At 47.4% G+C, this 20000-nt stretch overlaps 4 protein-coding genes across 6 annotated transcripts in view; 2 read left to right on the top strand and 2 right to left on the bottom strand.

Annotated features, from left to right (window-relative positions):
- Window positions 1–1175, bottom strand: part of LOC107379885 (fibroblast growth factor 12) — a 42161-nt gene extending 40986 nt beyond the window's left edge. Inside the window, exon 1 of the mRNA XM_054742376.2 lies at window positions 797–1175. Coding sequence (XP_054598351.1) covers window positions 797–821 — 25 coding nt within the window. The 5' untranslated portion in view covers window positions 822–1175. The remainder of the gene's footprint in view (window positions 1–796) is intronic.
- A 963-nt stretch (window positions 1176–2138) lies between these two features.
- On the bottom strand, window positions 2139–11158 carry LOC107379886 (nucleotidyltransferase MB21D2). The gene is made up of 2 exons (XM_015950843.3): window positions 10879–11158; window positions 2139–8420 (listed from the first exon to the last, which is right to left on the bottom strand). The coding sequence occupies exons 1-2, from the start codon at window positions 11132–11134 to the stop codon at window positions 7156–7158; spliced, it is 1521 nt and encodes a 506-aa protein (XP_015806329.1). The 5' UTR covers window positions 11135–11158; the 3' UTR covers window positions 2139–7155.
- Window positions 11152–17840, top strand: parlb (presenilin associated, rhomboid-like b). 3 transcript variants are annotated; one of them, XM_054742372.2, is made up of 11 exons: window positions 11152–11253; window positions 11915–12069; window positions 15664–15880; window positions 15942–16082; window positions 16180–16228; window positions 16441–16536; window positions 16633–16782; window positions 16854–16924; window positions 17051–17152; window positions 17231–17328; window positions 17401–17840. In XM_054742372.2, the coding sequence occupies exons 2-11, from the start codon at window positions 11996–11998 to the stop codon at window positions 17510–17512; spliced, it is 1110 nt and encodes a 369-aa protein (XP_054598347.1). In that variant the 5' UTR covers window positions 11152–11253; window positions 11915–11995; the 3' UTR covers window positions 17513–17840. The 3 variants fall into 3 exon arrangements, with proteins under 3 accessions (XP_054598347.1, XP_015806332.1, XP_015806331.1); XM_015950846.3 differs by having other exon boundaries at window positions 11156–11253; window positions 15667–15880; XM_015950845.3 differs by lacking the exon at window positions 11152–11253 and having other exon boundaries at window positions 11813–12069.
- An 834-nt stretch (window positions 17841–18674) lies between these two features.
- The window catches only part of LOC107379889 (claudin-19), a 5280-nt gene continuing 3954 nt past the window's right edge, over window positions 18675–20000 (top strand). The window contains exon 1 of the mRNA XM_054742377.2: window positions 18675–18859. The gene's annotated coding sequence lies outside the window, so the exon portion shown is untranslated. The remainder of the gene's footprint in view (window positions 18860–20000) is intronic.

The following is a 20000-nucleotide window of genomic DNA, read 5'->3' as shown; positions in this document are numbered from 1 at the left end:
ACTGAAACTGGTCCACCAAACCAGAACCGGGCCCTCTGCTGTTGTAGAACCAGCCTCAAAGCCTTAGAGACACCATCACATGCTTTCTGTTTCAACAATGGCCGCGTTCCATTTCTGCAGCTTGTTCAGTAAAACAAGAACTGATGTCACCGTAAGCAGAACACAGCCCACACAAACACCTGAGATGGGGCTGCTACATCAGTTTGGTTCTGGCCAGTCGTGAGTCGGCGCAGCAGGTCAGAGCTTCTAGAGGAGATGACCTGGTCAGAGGAACCAGAACCAACAAATCCAGGAGGAAGTTCTGTTCTGAGCTGAGCTCATGTGTGGAGATGGTGATGAAAAAGCGCTAAACAAAGGACCCGTAGTTCTGGACTCCGTCTCTCTCACACTTTGGGTTTCATCACATCAGAACCTTCGGCTGGTTCTCCATCTAGTCATCAGGACAAAGACGAAGGACGTCATCCTGATGTCCAAACAGAGGTTGGAAAACCGCTGCGTCCTCTTCCTTCACCTGTCTGTCTGTCCATCATCTTCCATAACAACCAGTGACCTGTCCTCACCCCCACCTGTCTGTCTGTCCTCACCACCTCCCTGTCTTCACTTCCACCTGTCTCTCTTCCTCTGCTGCAGCCCTTCTTCAGACGAGTGGTTGGAAACATCCCATAATAACCACACCTACCAAACCCCATGCAGCTGCTCTGTGGCTGGGAGGATACTGCAGCATCCACCCATCATGCATCCATCCAGCCGTCCATCATCCACCCCTCTGCAGACAGACAGCTCCCCTTCCACCTACCTGCCGCCTTCTCTTTGCTCTCCATCTCCCGCTGTGATCTTCAGAACCGAGCCGCTCCCCTGGCCTGCTCTCCTTCTTTCCTTGATCTGCTGGTCCCGACGGGCGTCGAACCACCGGAGAATCGGTTCGCTGCCGGAGGGAGGAGGAGGAGTGGTGCGGTGTTTGCTCCTCGGCCCAGCGGAGGCTCCCCTGCTGCTCCTCCTTCTTCTTCTGTTCCGTGTTTTGGTTCTTCCTCCTGCGGACGTTCAGGCTCGTGCCTTCACCTGGGCCGGGTCCGCGCGCTGCTCCGCCTCGCCGCTCGCGCCGTGCAGCTGCAGCTCGCGCATGGAGTGACGTCACCACCGAAGGAGTTTGGGCGGCACAGTGGTGCAGATTGGGTTAGGGTACCCAAACACACACACACACAGAGCTGCACATGCGCAGTAGATTTATTACAACTTAAGCGTTCGTCTCCGGTTCTGCTGATCCAGACCAGACTGGGTCAGGGGTTCTGCTGGACAGGATGGGGGGTCTCATGATGGGGTCACAGCAGAACAGCATTCTGGGTCGGTACTGAGCAGCTCGTAGCCGGGTCTAATTCGGACGCACGCCGGTGTGTTGCTGTTTCACCTGCAGATGAACTTGGGTCAGAAATAAACGGTGTTGATCGTGAACGTTCAGAACCAGTGGTGTGACGGGTCTGGTGGTTTTCTGTTGGCCCAAGAAGAAGAACCCACCTGGAACCAGGGGGGAGGGGAACCGGCCTGATCCCAGCCCACACGGATGAGGTCAGACAGCTGAGATGTTGCCGGGACCGTCTCACTGCTGACCCCTGGTGGTAGAAAAACTTCAGTATAGATTTCAATCAACCAGGAGGTCAAAGGTCAGACTGGGGCCTAACCCAGTTTAATAGATATTCTGCTGTTGTTTATGAATGTGAGTTAATGGCTCCGTGATACTGGAAAAGGTAATAATGAGATCCCCGCTGGACTGGTGTTCTGGTCTCTGATGGTTTATCTACATGACTACATGCCAGCTGATGTCGCGCTCTCATCTTACAGGTAAACGCTGGTATGTGAGTCCTCTTCCATCTGCTGTAGGACTGATGGTCTCTCCTCAGGGTCCCATTATTTCACAGCTCCAAACAGGAAGTGAAGGTGGTTTTCAACTCCTGATGTCTCCATCAAACCCAGTAGAAACGTCGACATTTCCCCGTGGGACCATCAGAGCTTCAGCTGCTTTTCGAATTTTCACCTGACGCTTTGGCGGTTACCATGGTGACCCTGATTAGACACTGGAAGCAGCATTAACATTTCGCTGAAGTTTTTCTCCGACTCAGATGAGAAAAGTTGACACTATCCAGACCGCTTGGATTCTTTTATTACACATTCTCATACGTTCTACAGTTTAGACACTATAAAGTGAGATCTGGGCATTTCTTCAGAGTGATTCACTAGAACAGAATAAGATGTGCTCAGAGATTTGTTTGGACTTTAGTGTTCAGGATGTTCTGAGACGAGGAAGAGATGTCTGAGGAGCGGGCCAGCTGGACCGACACCACAGACAGAAATCCTTCGCCAGAATCAGACCGAGCAGCAGAATAGAAAAGGGGAGTCAGGAGGTGGTGGAGAGAGAGAGAGAAGGTGTGTTTTTGAGAGAGAGAAAGAGAGAGGAGTGTGTGTGAGAGAGAAAGAGAGGAGTGTGTGTGTGTGAGAGAGAAAGAGAGAGAGGAGTGAGTGTGTGAGAAAGAGAGGAGTGTGTATGAGAGAGAGAGAGAGGTGTGTGTGTGAGAAAGAGAGAGAGGAGTGAGTGTGAGAGAGAAAGAGAGAGGAGTGTGTGTGTGAGAAAGAGAGAAGTGTGTATGAGAGAGAGAGAGATGTGTGTGCGTGAGAAAGAGAGAGAGGAGTGTGTGTGTGAGAGAAAGAGAAGTGTGAGAGAGAGCGAAAGAGAGGAGTGTGTGTGTGAGAGAAAGAGAAGTGTGAGAGAGAGCGAAAGAGGAGCGTGTGTGAGAAAGAGAGAGAGAAAGAGGAGGTGTGTGTGAGAAAGAGAGAGAGAGCGAGAGAGAAAGAGGAGGTGTGTGTGTGTGAGAGATAGATAGATAGAGAGAGAGAGAGAGTGCGAAAAAAACACACTGACCACTGAGCAGGAGTGTGTGTGGCACTTAAAAACCTCTGAGTGATGGAGTGAGTTTGTGTTTAGTGGTTTCATCGTTATGCTACATGGTGAGTGTGTGTGTGTGTGAGTGCGTGTACGTGTGCGCGTGTGTGTGTGTGTGTGTGTGTGTGTGTGCGTGTACGTGTGCGTGTGTGTGTGTGTGTGTGTGTGTGAGTGAGTGAGTGGTCACTAATTGCACTTGAGGATGAGGACGTGTGGACTGTACATTTCTGGTCAGATGTCTTCCAGGATTATTTTTTTTGGTAATTTTAAGAAAATGTTTGAGACGTTTACACAAACACAGAAACCAGAATCAACTCGAGCGGCTCAGGAACGACCCACAACGCTCGGACAGAACCGCCAGAACCTGACGGCGAGCCGGTATATGGGAAACCCCCAGCTAGATCAGGTGGGACTGACCCGATTTGACCTGCTGCGACCGGTTCTGACCCAAAAACGTGAAGAAGCAGCTGAAGAGAAGTCAGGTTCTGAAGGTCCAGCGGAGCTCAACGAGACGTGATCACAGTGGGTCAGAACCAGGTGGTGAGAGCGTGGAAAGTCGTAGGTTAAGGCAGGTGTGGTGCCGTACCTGACGGGAGATCTTAACCTGAAAACACCCGACAGGTGAGGTCACGTGTTGCTCCGCCCCCTGTTTAGATGCTTAAATCATTCATGTTTGTGAGGTGATGAATGATAGATCATCCATCCATCATCATCATCATCATCATCATCATCATCATCATCACAGAGGACTCTTCTGGATGAGAGGCACCTCAGCGTTCCTCACCCTCTCACTCTCACAGATTTGAATCTAAAGTTGACGCTCTGGAATTAATGAACAATCACCAACCCACATGTCACCTGTGGGCAAGAACTTTGGGTGGTGACCTTCTGGTGAGAGCTTCACCTTTAGATTCAAATCTTCTGTGCAACAGACCAGTTTAGCACATGGATCAGATCCGGCTTCCAGTCTCACCACACCCACAGACACCGGAACCCTTCCACACCCAACACAAGCTCCTTCCTAGCCCGAAGTTGGGCGCTCCTCAGGCTGATTCCCGTCCCAGTGCCTGCTGAAGGTCCTGGCTAGAAGAAGCCATCAGGTCAACCACATCCACAAAAATCAGAGATGTGATCTGAGTTCTGATGGAGGTAAACCAGACGTGGGCTTTCATAGAGGGCTGAAGATCCCGTAGCCCCAGCAGGACACCAGAAGGAATCTGGCTGAGGACCAACTGTGGACAGGAAGCCCTATGGGGGAACACGTCCTACTGAGGAGCTACTACGAAGCAGAATGACCCTCGTTGGTACGGCACCACCCCTCTGAACCACACGATGTCCAGCCTCAGGAGAAGTGGTGATTTTTGTTTTTACATTCTGTGCAAAATTAGACAAAAAGTAGCCCACAAATCATCGTCAGTCTCTTTGTAGTCCAGTGTCCACTCTTCGGTCAGTCTTCTTCTATTTACAGTTAGCTTCTAAGACATTAGTACCATCAGGGCCCAGCAGGACCAAGACATTCCTCACAGGGGGGAAGCCCACCTTTGGACAGACCTCTGCTGGGTCCACTCCTGGTTCTGAGACATCACAACAACTCCTGAACGCGGTTCATCCCCCAGCTGTTGCTCTGGTGTGAACATTTCAAATGTTTAAGTTCTGATTTCTGATCAAGACTCTTGTTGTGTCTGTGACCTTACTCTCATCTAGGAGTGTATGGCGCGGTATGGGGGCCAAAATTAAGACTACTGCCCAGCAGCAGGAGGCTTTATAAATTCTGAAGCAAACTACCGACCTGATTGATAAGCTGGCGCCGGTAACTGAGAGATAGCACCTTTACCGGTGTCGGTACAAGATCGGCTCGGGGTCCTTCGACTGCCGATGACGTCAAAGTACGGCAAACCCACTCGGACAAAATACATCACACATCTACACATTCATAATGTTGAACTCCTCTTTGAGCACATCCCTTGAAGGATCATAGGTATTAGCAACACCTGTGAAATTGTATTTGCAGGAAACAAGTGTGTCCCGTTTATTGAAGCATTTTGTGTTTAGAGTTTTTGACGTCTTGTCCATGCGTAGTTCAGGTACGCTCATAGCTGCTAGCCAAAACTCTGGAGTTTAAAGTTTTCTGGCTTTACTAAAATACCTGTCTGTACTTATTTGATGGTAGTTTTACTTTCTGTTACACTCCAAATGTAATCATTTGGCACGTTTCTAATTCATAATTTGTAAGAATGTAATTGGCGATATTAGCATTAGTATTGCTATGGGTTTTTCCATGTATATTAGCATTGCGCTAACCACTCGCTGCCAAATTGCAGCCGTTGCGATTAGAAAATCTCCTTTTGTCACATCGCAATTTAATTGCACATGCAGTTAATCGTTCAGCCCTAATATACATGCAGCTCAGCGCTAAAAGTGTATTTTCGAAGAGGTAATGATGGATTTCTTTGTAAAAGTTGTCCATCTTTCCAACAGAAAGATTTGCCTGGACCAACGTAACGTGATAACAACGTAACGTGATTATGTAATTCCGTAAGGTTCATGTTCAGCCAATCAACTACTTTGACGTCATCGGTAGTCGACGGACCCCGAGCCGATCTTGCACCCGAGCAGATCTTGTACCGACACCGGCGTTACTACTAGATATGCTAGGGACTAGCAGCCCTCGGCTGGTCATTGACTGGTTCACACACTCCCTCTGCTGTCTATTAGCATAGATAGGCTAGCGTTAGCCTGGACGGGTTGGTGTTAGCATTGGAGAGGCTAGCCATTAGCGTGCCTAGGCTGGCCACTCGCTGGATTTCCCACCCCCTTGACTGACATTTAGCATGGATAGGCTGGCGTTAGCTTCGGAGAGGCTAGCCATTAGCATGTCTCGGAGAGTCAGTTACTCTATTAGATGTATTTTTTTTGTACATATTATATAGTTATAATAAAGATAACATCACAGTTTAAATAATTATTAACCTGTAATTCAATACAAAGGATTTAAAATCCAAAGATGAAAAGTACAAACTAGTTAGCTCTGGCTTTTTCTCTGACATGTGAAAGAAAACCAAACTATATAAAAAGAAAATGCCATCAACCTGTAATTAAGAGCTGAATGGAGTTAACGCAGAACCTAATCAATGCTAACAGGCTGTCGGCTTTACAATCTGCTTTAAGTTAATGTGTATAACAACGCGTTCTGTCAAAGGAACAACTGTGATTGCAGGTCTCATAGTATGTCATCCGTTTAGTAAAAGTAAAAAAAAAACAAATCTAGTAGAGTAAGTGACTCTCCGAGACATGCTAATGGCTAGCCTCTCCGATGCTAATGCCAGTCTATCCATGCTTAAGGTTCGTCGAGGGGGTAGGAAATCCAGCTAGTGGCATGCCTAGGCACGCTAATGGCTAGCCTCTCTGATGCTAACGCCAGCCTATCCATTTTATTGGTCCGTTGAGGAGGTAGGAAATTCAGCTAGTGGCCAGCCTAGGCACGCTAATGGCTAGCCTCTCCAATGCTAACACCAGCCCGTCCAGGCTAACGCTAGCCTATCCATGCTAATAGACAGCAGAGAGGGAGTGTTTGAACCAGTCAATGACCAGCCGAGGGCTGCTAGTCCCTAGCGTTTCTAGTAGTAACACCGGTAAAGGTGCTATTTCTCAGTAAGCAGCGCCAGCCTCTCAGTTACCGGCGCCAGCTTATTATTAATCAGGTCGGTAGTTTGCTTCAGAATTTATGTAGCCTCCTGCTGCTGGGCAGTAGTCTTCATTTTGGCCCTCATACCGCGCCAAAGGGATGCACCGATATCGGCACTGGTGTCAGTATCGGTGCATCCCTAGGCTCATCCGGATCTGGTGCCTCCAGGAGTCGATGAATTTGTCTCGTTACCAGGATCCCTGATCGTTTTTAGTCTGTTTTACTGGAACAGCAGCTCCGTCTCCAGGTGGACTTCTGTCCCCTCCTTCGGTTTTAAAAACAAGCTGCTGCTAATCAGCGGCCTGTTTAAAAGGCATTCAGCAGGTAGAAAACACAGGGCACACAGTGAGAAGGAGGGAAGGGGGTCGGGAATAGAAAAATAAAACTAACTAAATAAAAAAACTGTGGCAGACGACGAAACAATCACCTCACTTTGTGGCAGGAAAACTAAAAAAAGTAAAAAACAAAGTTTCAGAGGCAGCGGGGCGCCATGTGAGGAGCACAAAGAGAAGGAGGTCTAGGAAGACGTCTCTCAGTCTCAGAAGAACTTGTCATCGATGCGGAAGTGCGGCCGCGTGACGTCGTCCGGGTTGATGAAGACCGAGATGGACTTCCCGGGATTCTCCGTGACAAGCTGCTGAAGCTTCTTGGCCAGCCGGTCATCCGGCTGGTGGTCTCCGCCGGCGTCGGACTGCGGGGACGGCAGGTTGTTGGAGCTGCCTCGCCATTGCAGTTCCACCGTCAGCCTGTTGGCAGCCTTGGCGTGCTCGATGGTGGTGCGGAGGTGCTCGGTCGGGTCGGACCGCACGGAGGACAGTTTGCGGGCGTGCAGCATGGCGGTCTCGTCCGACAGGTGCTCCAGCATGTTGCACTGAGGAATGAAGTAGTTGGGACACATCTTGTTTACGAGGCAATGCTGCAAGTCGTCTATCAGGCCCAGCAGGAAGTGAGCGGAGAAGTCGTCCTGTGATAGGTAGTTGGCGGGGAGGCGGTCGCAGGCCCACAGCATGATGCTGCGGAGGTGGTACGGGCTGATGGCTTTGGGCCGGGACAGCAGCTTGATGATGATGGCCTTACAAGCCTGGTATGCCTGCATGAGGCTGGATGAGATGCATTTCTTCAGCTGCACCTCACTGCGGGCAAAAGACAGGCGCCATTCGTTATCCTTCCGGCCTTTGTAGGAACAGGCAGGGACGAGATAGAATCCGCTTATCACCTCCTCCTCCGTGATCTTTCCGTCCCAGAAATGGTTCTCCATCAACCAGCTCTGAGCCACGGCTGGCCAACCTTTAAACGACACCACAGGGACAATGTCGTAGAGCATCCGACTGCTGCCAACGCCCAGGATGACAGAGATGATGGTCCCGTTCCGCTCCACCTTCTCCACTCTTGGCATTCCTCTCTGCGGCTTCTTCTGCACCTCCAGCAGCACCAGTGAGATGGACTGGTAGAACCAGTCCGCCACTAGCGTGGGAGAAAAGAAGTAGTTGGTGGTCCCGCTGATGTGGTCGACAATGGTGCAACAGTCTTTCCATTTGTTGATGGTTCCTTCATCAAAGAGTCGGAGGCTGAGCCAGGAGTGGCCCAGCGCCGAGTGCCTCATGTCCAGGGTCACCGGCTGGTTACGATCATGGAGTTTAAGGGCTGGGACCAACAGGGTGAAGTCCATGTCATAATCTGTGCCACGAGCGTAGACGCTCAGTTCGTCTAGATCCATGTCCACCACCCCTTCCCGAACACCACCCGAAAGGAGGAGATACTCATTGGCCACTGGGAGTTTCTGGTCCAGCTTCTGAACCATTCCTAAAACAAAAAAGGAGGGAAACCCAATCAGATCAATCCAAAAGGGACCCAAAGGTCCAGCTGTCCATCAGCGATCAACGCTAAGAGCTCCTGAAGCCTCGGTTCCCACATGAGATGGAGTCATTTGGCAATGAAACCCGTTTCTGATAAAAAAAAAAAATAACTAAAGAGAGCAAATAATCTCAAATGTGTCCTGGCCCACAGCAGGTAGAACAGACGTAGACCAGATGATGAGCTGTTGCAGACCAGGCGAGGTCTGATGCTCACCTTTAGGGATGTAAGAAAATATCGATATGGCAATATATCGTGATAGTTTTTTCCTGCGTTTATTACATCGATATTCAAAAGCCGTGTATCTAATTCTCGAAAAAATTTACATGCAAACATTTGTGTATTTTCTATTCGTTTTGTGCAATTCAATCGCCACCCGCTAGTTTGCAGCAGTGTGCAACGGGTTTTGTTTCCACCATTGAAATGTAAATCCCTCCATCATGGTTCAGATACCTCATGGTAAACATGTTACGTATCAGTTTGGACTGTTTATTGAACATTCTTACAATAAATTCAGTAAAAAAAATTGCTTGTAATGTTTGACTGAATGTATCGCAATATATCGTGATGTATCGTATTGTCTCCCCTGTATCGTGATATATATCGTATCGTCTCCCCTGTATCATGATATGTATCGTATCGTCTCCCCATATCGTGATATGTATCGTATCGTCTCCCCTGTATCGTGATATGTATCGTATCGTCTCCCCGTATCGTGATATGTATCGTATCGTCTCCCCTTTATCGTGATATATATCGTATCGTCTCCCCGTATCGTGATATGTATCGTATCGTCTCCCCTGTATCGTGATATATATCGTATCGTCTCCCCTGTATCGTGATATGTATCGTATCTTCTCCCCTGTATCGTGATATGTATCGCATCGCCAGAATTGCAAAAATACACATCCCTGCTCACCTTTATCATCAAAACTTCCAGATCATTTGGGATGCTACCAGCATTGTGAATGATATTAAGGTCCAGAGGGAAAATTAATCTCTAATCTCTTCAGGAAGACTAATCCCATCAGAACAGGGATGCAGCAGGAGGACATTTAGACACGGAAGAAAACAAAAACAAACTGAGTCTGTTTCCTCGTTTTGATGTTTGTTAGAAACTGCTTTGGAAAAGTTGGTTCTGATCTGGATGTTTAAAGCCTTACAGACCCGTCACATCACGGTTTAAATCAGCTGCTCCTTACGATCAGAACCACACTGTCCCACCAGGTTAAATCACTTCCTCCAGTTCTGTTATCTTTCACTAATCCTCCCAGAGCTCACCACCAAGTTACACAGGTCACAAATTCACCAGCTGACAGCTGGAATGGCTCCTGACCACTTTGGGTCGGGAGTCAAAGAGGATCTGTTGAGTTTCTCTCAGTCCAGTCTTAAGTTTCCGACTGATCTGAATCATGTTCTGAAGAATCAATGTTGGGTCAATAAATATCCAGCTCCATCACAGGTAAACAAAAATAATCTATAAAAACTATAAAATTATTACAACCACCTGTTCGGAAGCAGTTACCATGGTAACGGATGCTTATCAGACCACCTATTCTGCACCGATGACCATGGAAACTGATGCAGATTAGGCCACCTGTTCTGAACAGGTTACCATGGTAACTGATACTGATATGGTCATCAGTTTTGAACAGGTTACTATGGGAAATGATGCTGATAGGGTCACCTGTTCTGAACAGGTTACCATGGAAACTGATGCTGATAGGGTCACCAGTCCTGAACAGGTTACCATGGAAACTGATGCTGATATGGTCATCAGTTTTGAACAGGTTACTATGGGAACTGATGCTGATAGGGTCACCTGTTCAGAACCGGTTACCATGGGAACTGATGCTGATCAGATCAACTGTTCTGAACCAATTTGGGCTCAGTGCGCTAATTTAAATAAATCACCTGTGTTACTAGGTTCTCCTGATGAACCTCCAGCCCACGTGTATGACCCAAACAGCCACTTTAAACTTTGAGATCTTTTACCTTCAAATGGTTTTGGATAAATTCTGGACCAGAGACTGGACTGGGCGTCACTCAGCACCACCACTCAGTGGTTCTGTACCTGATTAGTTCAGCTGGACTCTTTAAAAGAGTTTTGCATTTTAGTTTCCAATAAAACCTGAAACATCAAAACTCAACCAGCTGACGGACTTGGACTTTAGCCACAGACTCCAGAACCTTTCTAACGGTTCCGGTTCTTCAGAACCCAAAAAATAATAATAATAATAAAAAAATAAAAAATAAAACCGGGAGCGTCGTGAATCTCTTCTAGGTGGAGGAGGATTGCAGGTAGAATGCGACCCAGAGGATCCGGCTGCATTACTGTCGGTTTCGGGTCTGTTTACCGCATTCCGGTGTGTTTACCGGAACAGAACCGTGCGTTGATGCTCCTCACCCAGCATGGAGAAGATGAAGTCCTTGGCCGTGTGGATCTCCAGGGCGCGCTGGTCATCGTATTCCCGCTGGTCGTGTTTACTAAACTCCTGGATGAGACGGTTCAGGTCCTCCATCCGGGCCGCCGACCTGAAGTCCAGCTCGGGCCCACCGCTACCGCCGCCGCCACCGGGCGGAAGCCTCCCGGCGGCCGAGGTGGGGCTGTTCCCGAGGCTTCCCGCCGAACCGGACCGAACGGAGAGGGCAGGGGCCGCCATGATTCCTCGCTGGTGTACTCTGGGCCGAGCTGAGCAGAACCGAACCACACAGAACACAAGCAGCGGAAATAACGGCTCCACCTTCAATACCTTCAGAATAAAAGCTCACTCACGATCAAGTAACTTTGACCAAATGTTGTTTTAATTGTTTTAATACTGTGGCAAAAGAGACTACGGACTTCATTTAACGTATGCTGTTGTGCTAAAATGTTAAACCAAGCCAGCAGGAAAGTTCAAGAGATTCTGTTGATGAGCATCTTGTGTGCGCGCGCGTGTTTGTGTGCACGTGTGTGTGTGTGTGTGCTTCGGGCGGGGAAGATAATCAGACAAGATTTCACTACTAATTTAAAGTGCAACAATGTGTTTTTTTTTACATCTTTTTACTGCAGAAACCGTGACATCTGACCTAGATCAATTAAGATGCAGTGAGCCAGTGAATAATGAGTCATAGTGACTAACAGCGTTTTCTCGGAGTGATCTAGTGTTAGGGCGTATGTTTGACAAATAAATACATTTTAATTAAAGTAATACTTGATCAATGAAAATGTGATTTTATGTAATAAAGCAAACTGAATAAATTTTGATTAACTAAACAAGGATAATGCTGATAACAGAGTAAAAATGTTACCAGCACATGTTAGAAGAATCAAAGTACATTTAAAAATAACGAATCTTTTCTCACTGAAATTGCAGTTAATCTATCATTTATTTTGAAAGTGTAAAGAAGATGTAACATATCTTGTAACATTCATGCAGTTTATGTTACCTCCTGTCCACCAGGCGTCGCTGTTGTTGGTGCTATCCGCTGCTATCACCTTCATTCCGATCCGGCACCGATAATCCGAGAATATCGGACTCAACATGGCCTGGAGGAGCTGTTCCATGCTCCGACTGATCGGAGAGGACACGCTATGGAGCTCCGTGAGAGGTGGCAGGTCAGTCCTGACAGGCAGAGACAGACAAACTGCTCCCGCCGAAACTTTCCCATTTTTTCACTGTCCTGAGGTAGCCTATTAGCTTCGAAAAGGGTTAGCATCAGCTGACTGGTAGCCACTGGCTAACAGAGCGATCGACTGTTAAGACTTATTTCAGAAATAATGTTTGTGTGATTTTAACAAGTTATCCGTAAAAAGATGTCAGTTTGCAGAAACGTGTCTAAAACCTGGTGCAGATGTTCTAACTTAGGAAGTAAAGTTAGCATGTGTTTTACTTCCTGGGTCACAGCTCTGGTTGGTAATGTATTAACACTTCGTTCACTCGGCTGCATTGAGATGATCATGAATAAAAACGTTCAGTAGCACTTCTTTTAAGAGATCAGAATCTGTAGATAGACGTGAGCTGTGCTCCACAGTTTAAGGAACCGGAAACATTAACTTCATAAAGGACAGAACGTTTTAACACAAAATAATAAAAAACCAAGTCAGCGAATAACTAATACGACTACAGATGAAGTAATTCAGAAGATGCTAACTGCTGGAGATTGTTTTGGTGGTTCTGCTGTTACTCGTGGATCAGAACGAACAGGCTGGAGATGATTTTACAAAAGATTTTATCATGACATTTAAATCTGTCCCTGAATAAACTTGGATCATGGTGAAATTAAGCATGTGATCATCTCAGTGCTGCAAGCTGAGTGGTTCCGAAGATCAGAAGTTTATTTAAAAGTGCTCTAGGTTCCGACAATCTGACCTTATGGTCCAGTCTCTGTTACCATGGTGATGTAGAGTCTAATCTCTTACCTTGGTGATGTAGAGCCCAGTCTCTGTTACCACGGTGAAGTAGTGTCCAGTCTCTGTTACCACGGTGATGTAGAGTCCAGTCTCTGTTACCATGGGTGATGTATGGGCCATTCCCATCTGTACCGGGTCGGCCCGGGCCGGGTAGCCCCAGTCGGCCCCAGCCTGGCCCGGTTGATTCCACACATCCTTGCCTTAAGCCCATGTGGGCTGATTCTACCCACCAATCAGAGGCTTGCTCTAATGGAAGGTGTGAATTTGCTATCAGCAGTGGGTGTGTTGGCCCTGGTCGGCCTGAAGCAGACCCCCTCGAGAAGAGGGCTGAGAATGAGCCTTGGTTGGCCCGGAAACATACCAGGCCACCCAGATATGTAAACAACCTACGCTACCCGGCCCGGGCCGACCCGGTACAGATGGGAATGGCCCAGTAGAGTCCAGTCTCTGTTACCATGGTGATGTAGAGTCCAGTCTCTGTTACCTAGGGTTGTCACGGTAAGAAAATTTAACCTCACGGTTATTGTGACCAAAATTATCACGGTTTTCGGTATTATCGCGGTATTTTTTAAACGGTGTTGCGTACGTTCAGAAAGCATTGATAGTCCTGTTCTACACAAACTGAAATAGTTTTGAAAATGTTTAACAGTGTTTATTAAACCTAAAATAACACAAAGCCTTAGCAAAAGTGCAACTTTTCACAAGTAAAGGAACAAATATCTTCTTTTTCTGGAACATGTTACAGTAGTCAGTGCAGGTTTAAATGATACAAATCCAAACATTCAAAACATAAACAATATGTAAACAAATCAAAGAAACACCACTTGTTTTCTCATATACTTGTTTTCTTCATTATCAAAATGAAAATCTAAAACTCCAGTCCACACTTGACTTGAGCACTGTACAAGTCAACCTTAAAAAATATGTATTTAAAATAAATATCCACTTTAAACAAATTACTAAAATAACTACTACACTATGTAATCAAATCCAAATGTTCAAGTATAAATGGCATTGAATAAGTAAACAAATCAATGACAAGGAACTAATTGTATATTTCTCTTCATCATCAACAAATAAGATGCTTCATCCAGCAACAGGGTGTCTGTGACACGGTTTAAATGCTGGCAGAGGACGCTGCGGCTGCAGTATATAGTGACTCGTTGCATTCTCCCTCAGCCAAAAGTCCTCGCGTCATGCATTTAAGCTAAAATGCTCATGTTGACTTACCTTGCACTGGCTGTAGAGACGTGGGTGATGGTCACGCAGATGTGCCATGAGATTTGAAGTGTTGCTGCCTTTTGCAGACACTTGTTTCCTGCACGTTCTGCAGACGGGATAGCAGTCTTCTATTAACTGTCCCTCAGCATTTTTCAGAAATCCAAAATATGCCCATACTTCCGATTTAGTCTTCTTTGAGGGCTGATGGATGTCCTGGGCGCTGCCGTCGCCTCCTTCGGCCATTATTTCAGCTTCAAAGTTTTGGTGCCGTTGCAAACTAAAAAGTGCGTGTGCGCGCCGCGGGAACTTCAGCTGAAGCGACGGTGGCTGGTAAGGGTCACCGCGCTGAAACCGCGGCCACGGTAAACCCACCGAGATAATATAGTTTTTTTAAAAACTGGACGGTTATTTTTATTGTCAACTTTTTTACCGGGGTTTACCGCTATACCGGTTACCGTGACAACCCTACTGTTACCGCTCTGTTACCATGGTGATGTAGAGTCCAATCTCTTTTACCTTGGTGATGTAGAGTCCAGTCTCTGTTACCATGGGTGATGTAGAGTCCAGTCTCTGTTACCATGGGTGATGTAGAGTCCAGTCTCTGTTACCATGGTGATGTAGAGTCCAGTCTCTGTTACCATGGTGATGTAGAGTCCAATCTCTTTTACCCTGGTGATGTAGAGTCCAGTCTCTGTTACCACGGTGATGTAGTGTCCAGTCTCTGTTACCACGGTGATGCAGAGTCCAGTCTCTGTTACCATGGTGATGCAGAGTCCAGTCTCTTGTTACCATGGTGATGTAGAGTCCAGTCTCTGTTACCATGGTGATGTAGAGTCCAATCTCTTTTACCATGGTGATGTAGAGTCCAGTCTCTGTTACCATGGTGATGTAGAGTCCAGTCTCTGTTACCACGGTGATGTAGTGTCCAGTCTCTGTTACCACGGTGATGCAGAGTCCAGTCTCTGTTACCATGGTGATGCAGAGTCCAGTCTCTGTTACCACGGTGATGTAGAGTCCAGTCTCTGTTACCATGGGTGATGTAGAGTCCAGTCTCTGTTACCATGGGTGATGTAGAGTCCAGTCTCTGTTACCATGGTGATGTAGAGTCCAGTCTCTGTTACCATGGTGATGTAGAGTCCAATCTCTTTTACCCTGGTGATGTAGAGTCCAGTCTCTGTTACCACGGTGATGTAGTGTCCAGTCTCTGTTACCACGGTGATGCAGAGTCCAGTCTCTGTTACCATGGTGATGCAGAGTCCAGTCTCTTGTTACCATGGTGATGTAGAGTCCAGTCTCTGTTACCATGGTGATGTAGAGTCCAATCTCTTTTACCATGGTGATGTAGAGTCCAGTCTCTGTTACCACGGTGATGTAGTGTCCAGTCTCTGTTACCACGGTGATGCAGAGTCCAGTCTCTGTTACCATGGTGATGCAGAGTCCAGTCTCTTGTTACCATGGTGATGCAGAGTCCAGTCTCTTGTTACCATGGTGATGTAGAGTCCAGTTTCTTGTTACCATGGTGATGTAGAGTCAAGTCTCTAGGTTCTTCTGTGAGTCTGTAGTTCTTTATTTGTCCAGCAGGTGGCCTCACAGCTTTCAGCAGAAATGTGGTTTCAGAAAAGCTGCTAAAAAACCAGACTCTAAAAAGATGGAGGATTGTGGCCCCGCCCACACAGAGTCTGTTGAGGCCGCTGTCCAGCGCCGGACCTCCATCCCTAACTGTGACCGACAGCCTCCCCCCGACTCCCAGCCAGCCTTCGGCCAGCTAATCAGACCTTTCCTTTTCACCGTGGGGGTAGGTGACGTTCTCCTGCTGAAGATGATGATGTCACAGACAGGTGTTAACTCCATGTCAGTTTACAGGGTGCTCCTTTGGCTCGGCAGCCATCTGGCAGTACGAGTCGCTCAAGTCTCGAGTCCAGAGCTACTTTAATGAGATCCGAGCCGATTGGCTGGAGAAAGTGAGACCTCAGAAACGAGGGGACATCCGTAAAGAGGTGATCATTTCCAACTCTCACGCTTTAATAAAAAACCCAATCCTGACACCCAGAAGACGATCACAGGGAAGGTGATGATTGGTTGTTTGTGTTTCAGATAAACCTATGGTGGAACAGCTTGTCAGAGGGCCAGAAAACGGTGACAGGTGAGTGAGTCAGCAGGTGTGTTCCAGGGTCAGAGTTGGTCCGAACTATTTCATCACCCAGAATATACCCAGACTGGTTTGACTGGCAGCTCGCTGAGCCAATGGGAACTCTGATGTTGATCTGTTTGGTCTTAGCTCCAGAGTTGGACCGGGAGTGTTTGTCACATCCAGAACCTGACCCAATATCAAAGTTATCCCTCTTCATTTCCCAGGAATCATTGCTGCTAACGCCGTGGTGTTCTGCTGCTGGAGGGTTCCTCCTCTGCAACGCTTCATGCTCCGGTACTTCACCTCCAACCCCGCCTCCAGTGAGTGTTTCTGACCAGAACCAGAGACAGGATGAGCGTTATACGGGCCCTGTGTCCTCTCTCTGACCATCCCTCATGTCCTCTCTCTCCCTACAGAGACTCGCTGCTTGCCGATGCTCCTTTCCACCTTCAGCCACGTTTCTCTCTTCCACCTGGCTGCTAACATGTACGTCCTGTGGAGCTTCTCCAGCAGCGCTGTCTCCATGTTGGGGCGAGAGCAGTTCATGGCCGTCTACCTGTCTGCAGGTGCTGATCATCAGAGACACGTGTAAATGTCCTGTAGAGCGTACGAAGTGAGACGTTTCTTCTGTGTCCAGGTGTGGTTTCTACGTTTGTCAGCTATGTTTGTAAGATGTCCATGGGGAGGTTTGGCCCTTCACTGGGAGCGGTAAGAACCTCCGTCCTGTGACCCAGGCAGGTCCTGGTTCAGGTCTTTGATGGATTGTCTCAGCACCAGAACCTTTTCTTGGTTCTTTCGGACCTCAGAACTCCTTACAGCGTGTTTGTGTTTCAGTCGGGAGCCATCATGACCGTCCTTGCTGCCGTTTGCGCCAAAATCCCCGAAGCTAAGCTAGCCATCATCTTCCTGCCGATGTTCACCTTCACTGCTGCTAACGTAAGACGCCAACCACCTCCTCAGCTGTTTGATTTACCTTCCATCAGCTCCACCATCTCTATCTGCTTGTGACTGCAGGCTCTGAAGGCCATCGTTGCCATGGATACTGCAGGTTTGCTGCTGGGATGGAGGTTTTTTGACCACGCTGCTCATTTAGGAGGAGCCATGTTTGGAATGTGAGTCTGGGCTGTTGTTGGGGGGCGGGGCGTGCTGCAGGATCTAACCAGATCTGTTTCCCGTTTCCTCAGCTGGTACGTTTGGTTCGGTCACGAGCTTATCTGGATGAACCGGGAACCTTTTGTCAAAGTTTGGCACGACTTGAGGACTCGAGGAGGCGGGAACCGTGGAGGCTCCGTGTAGGACACGGGAACCTGGACTGTGGGGGTGGAGCTGTAACTTGTATAGATGTATAAAGTGTACAGGATTCCTGCTTCAGCCAGCTTCTGCGAATCAAACGGGAAGTGTGGAATTTCAGGGGTGATGAGGTTTTATTTATAAGATACTGAACCGGTTATCTTCATATTTAGATTTTCATAAAAACAAAAAGTAAAGATCCTTAAAAACTAAATTTTTTGTGTTTTAATCAAACCGAAAATTCTGAGGAGACCAAAAGTTTATTGTAAACCAAGAATGGTGGAATTTTCTGGATTTAACCAGTTTCACAAATAAAAAACATTTCTGAGATAAACATTTGGAATCTTTTCTGTGGAATAAGAATGTTTCAGACATTCCTGCTGTCTTCTTTAGTGGTTCCACCGGGATCTAAACATCATCACTGGATATCAGAACACCTCTCTGAGGTCCTGCACCAGAACGGTTCTAGGGCCTGGTGTGGGTCACAGAGCCAGAGGGCCCAGAGTGACCCAGATGCAGGGTATCTGCAGGTTCTTAAAAAAGTCTTAAATTTGCTTTTCCAAATGTAAGGCCTTAAAAATGACAAATAATCCTTAAATACAGTTTCCAAAAGTCTTAAATTACCAAAGACCCAACAAACAAGATTCTTTTATTTCTATAAAATTTTTGTGAATTTCTAGTTAGCGTTCAGCATTTTTTGTGTACGATATTGGCGTAAGCGGAACCGTACACGTTCGGTTGGTTGTGAAAGGGGGCTATTTATAGATGAGCACGTTAAGCTAGTGGGAGCTTGCGCCATGGGGAAGTGCAACATTAATGGTAACTGGATGGCTAATCCCACGTTCACGACGTGGTTAGCACCGGTTCCAGGCAATAGCTGGAGATTATAGCTTAAATTTAATAAAATAAAAGCTTAAATTTGGTCCAAGTGGTCTTAAAAAGTCTTAAATTTGGCTCCCTTAAACCTGCAGATCTCTGAGATGTTCCACACAGGCCTAGTCCCAATGATGCTTCCAGTCAGGAATCCTGACAGTCCCAGACATCTGAGCTCTGTGGTTCTGTTTGTGTCAGACTTTTGGTGCTGAAGGACCAATCAGATGACAGCAAACATGGACCGGGTCTGAAGTCCACCCGTCACACGGGTTTCAGGACCAACCACAAACAGTCCCACTAGAACGTTCTGGTTTACCCGCCTCTGGACTCCTGAACATCGATACTGACCCGTGGTTCAGGAGGCAGTTCATCGACCTCAGACTTCCACTGGTCTCAGATCAGAACCGGTTCTCACTGAGACGCTTCACCTACGGATCCGGGAACCCAGAACCAGCAGAATTCCCTGGATCTCAGCAGGAGGTAAGAACCGGTTACTGGATCTCTGAGGACTTGAGTGGGAACTGAACAGAACCTTCAGAAGAATGGTTCCACTGAGAAGTTTGGTTTCGATGGACTCCAGATAGTTCATGGCGCTGATGATCCAGGATCAGGTTTGGTCCATGTGGAGCTCAGATGTTCTAAAGTTCTGTTCGGTAGGCCCTGAAATGTGAAAAGGGACAGAAGGATCATGAGACCTCTGCTGGACACAGCAGGATCCGCTGGTTCTGGTTTTACTGTCTAAACGTTTCCTAAGAGGAACCACGCTAGAACCTCCACAAGAGACGGGCCAAGGAGGTCCTGGAAATGGGGTTTTTGTGGGTTTTAGTCTGAGGCAGTCCCATCGGACTAATGAGTCTGAGGTAAGCCAGGTTACCTTATGAAAACTAATTAGACATCATTAGTAGTGATGCACCGATATGACATTTTTGGGCCGATACCGATATTAAGATCACTGTTATGGCTGATAACCGATATTTGCTGATACCGATATTCTCACATTAAAGCTTCTAAAATCAGCAATTTTGTATAAAATGAAAACGATTAAAGCCGACTTTATATTACCGTACACACAAACACGCTTCTGAGATGGTTACATTCACTGTGACACGACTAAACAATTACACATCACCCCCCTTGCCCTCTGAAACAGGCAAACAAATGGAGACAAGATGGAAAAAATATCGGTTGTTAATATCGGCCCGGGGCTGCGCAGTGGCGTCCTGGGTTCGCTTCCCGGCCTGGGATCTTTCTGCATGGAGTTTGCATGTTCTCCCTGTGCATGCGTGGGTTCTCTCCGGGTCCTCCGGCTTCCTCCCACAGTCCAAAAACACGACTGTTAGGTTGATTGGTCTGTCTAAATTGTCCTTAGGTGTGTGTGTCTCTGTGTTGTCCTGTGTGTCTCTGTGTTGTCCTGCGATGGACTGGCTCTCTGTCCAGGGTGTACCCCGTCTGATTGCCCGTTGACTGCTGGAGATAGGCACCAGCCCCCCCCCCCCCCCCCCCCCCCCGCGACCCGACATGGACAAAGCGGGTTCAAAAAATGGATGGATGGATGGAATATCGGCCCGGTTTTATTTGTCGGACCGATACCGATATGTAAAAAAAAATCACTTACATTGGA

The sequence above is a fragment of the Nothobranchius furzeri genome, chromosome 13, assembly GCF_043380555.1.
Source record: "Nothobranchius furzeri strain GRZ-AD chromosome 13, NfurGRZ-RIMD1, whole genome shotgun sequence".
Classification (NCBI taxonomy): Eukaryota; Metazoa; Chordata; class Actinopteri; order Cyprinodontiformes; family Nothobranchiidae; genus Nothobranchius; species Nothobranchius furzeri.
The sequence above is the reverse complement of the archived record's forward strand: the minus strand, read 5'-3'. Positions and strand labels throughout refer to the sequence as shown.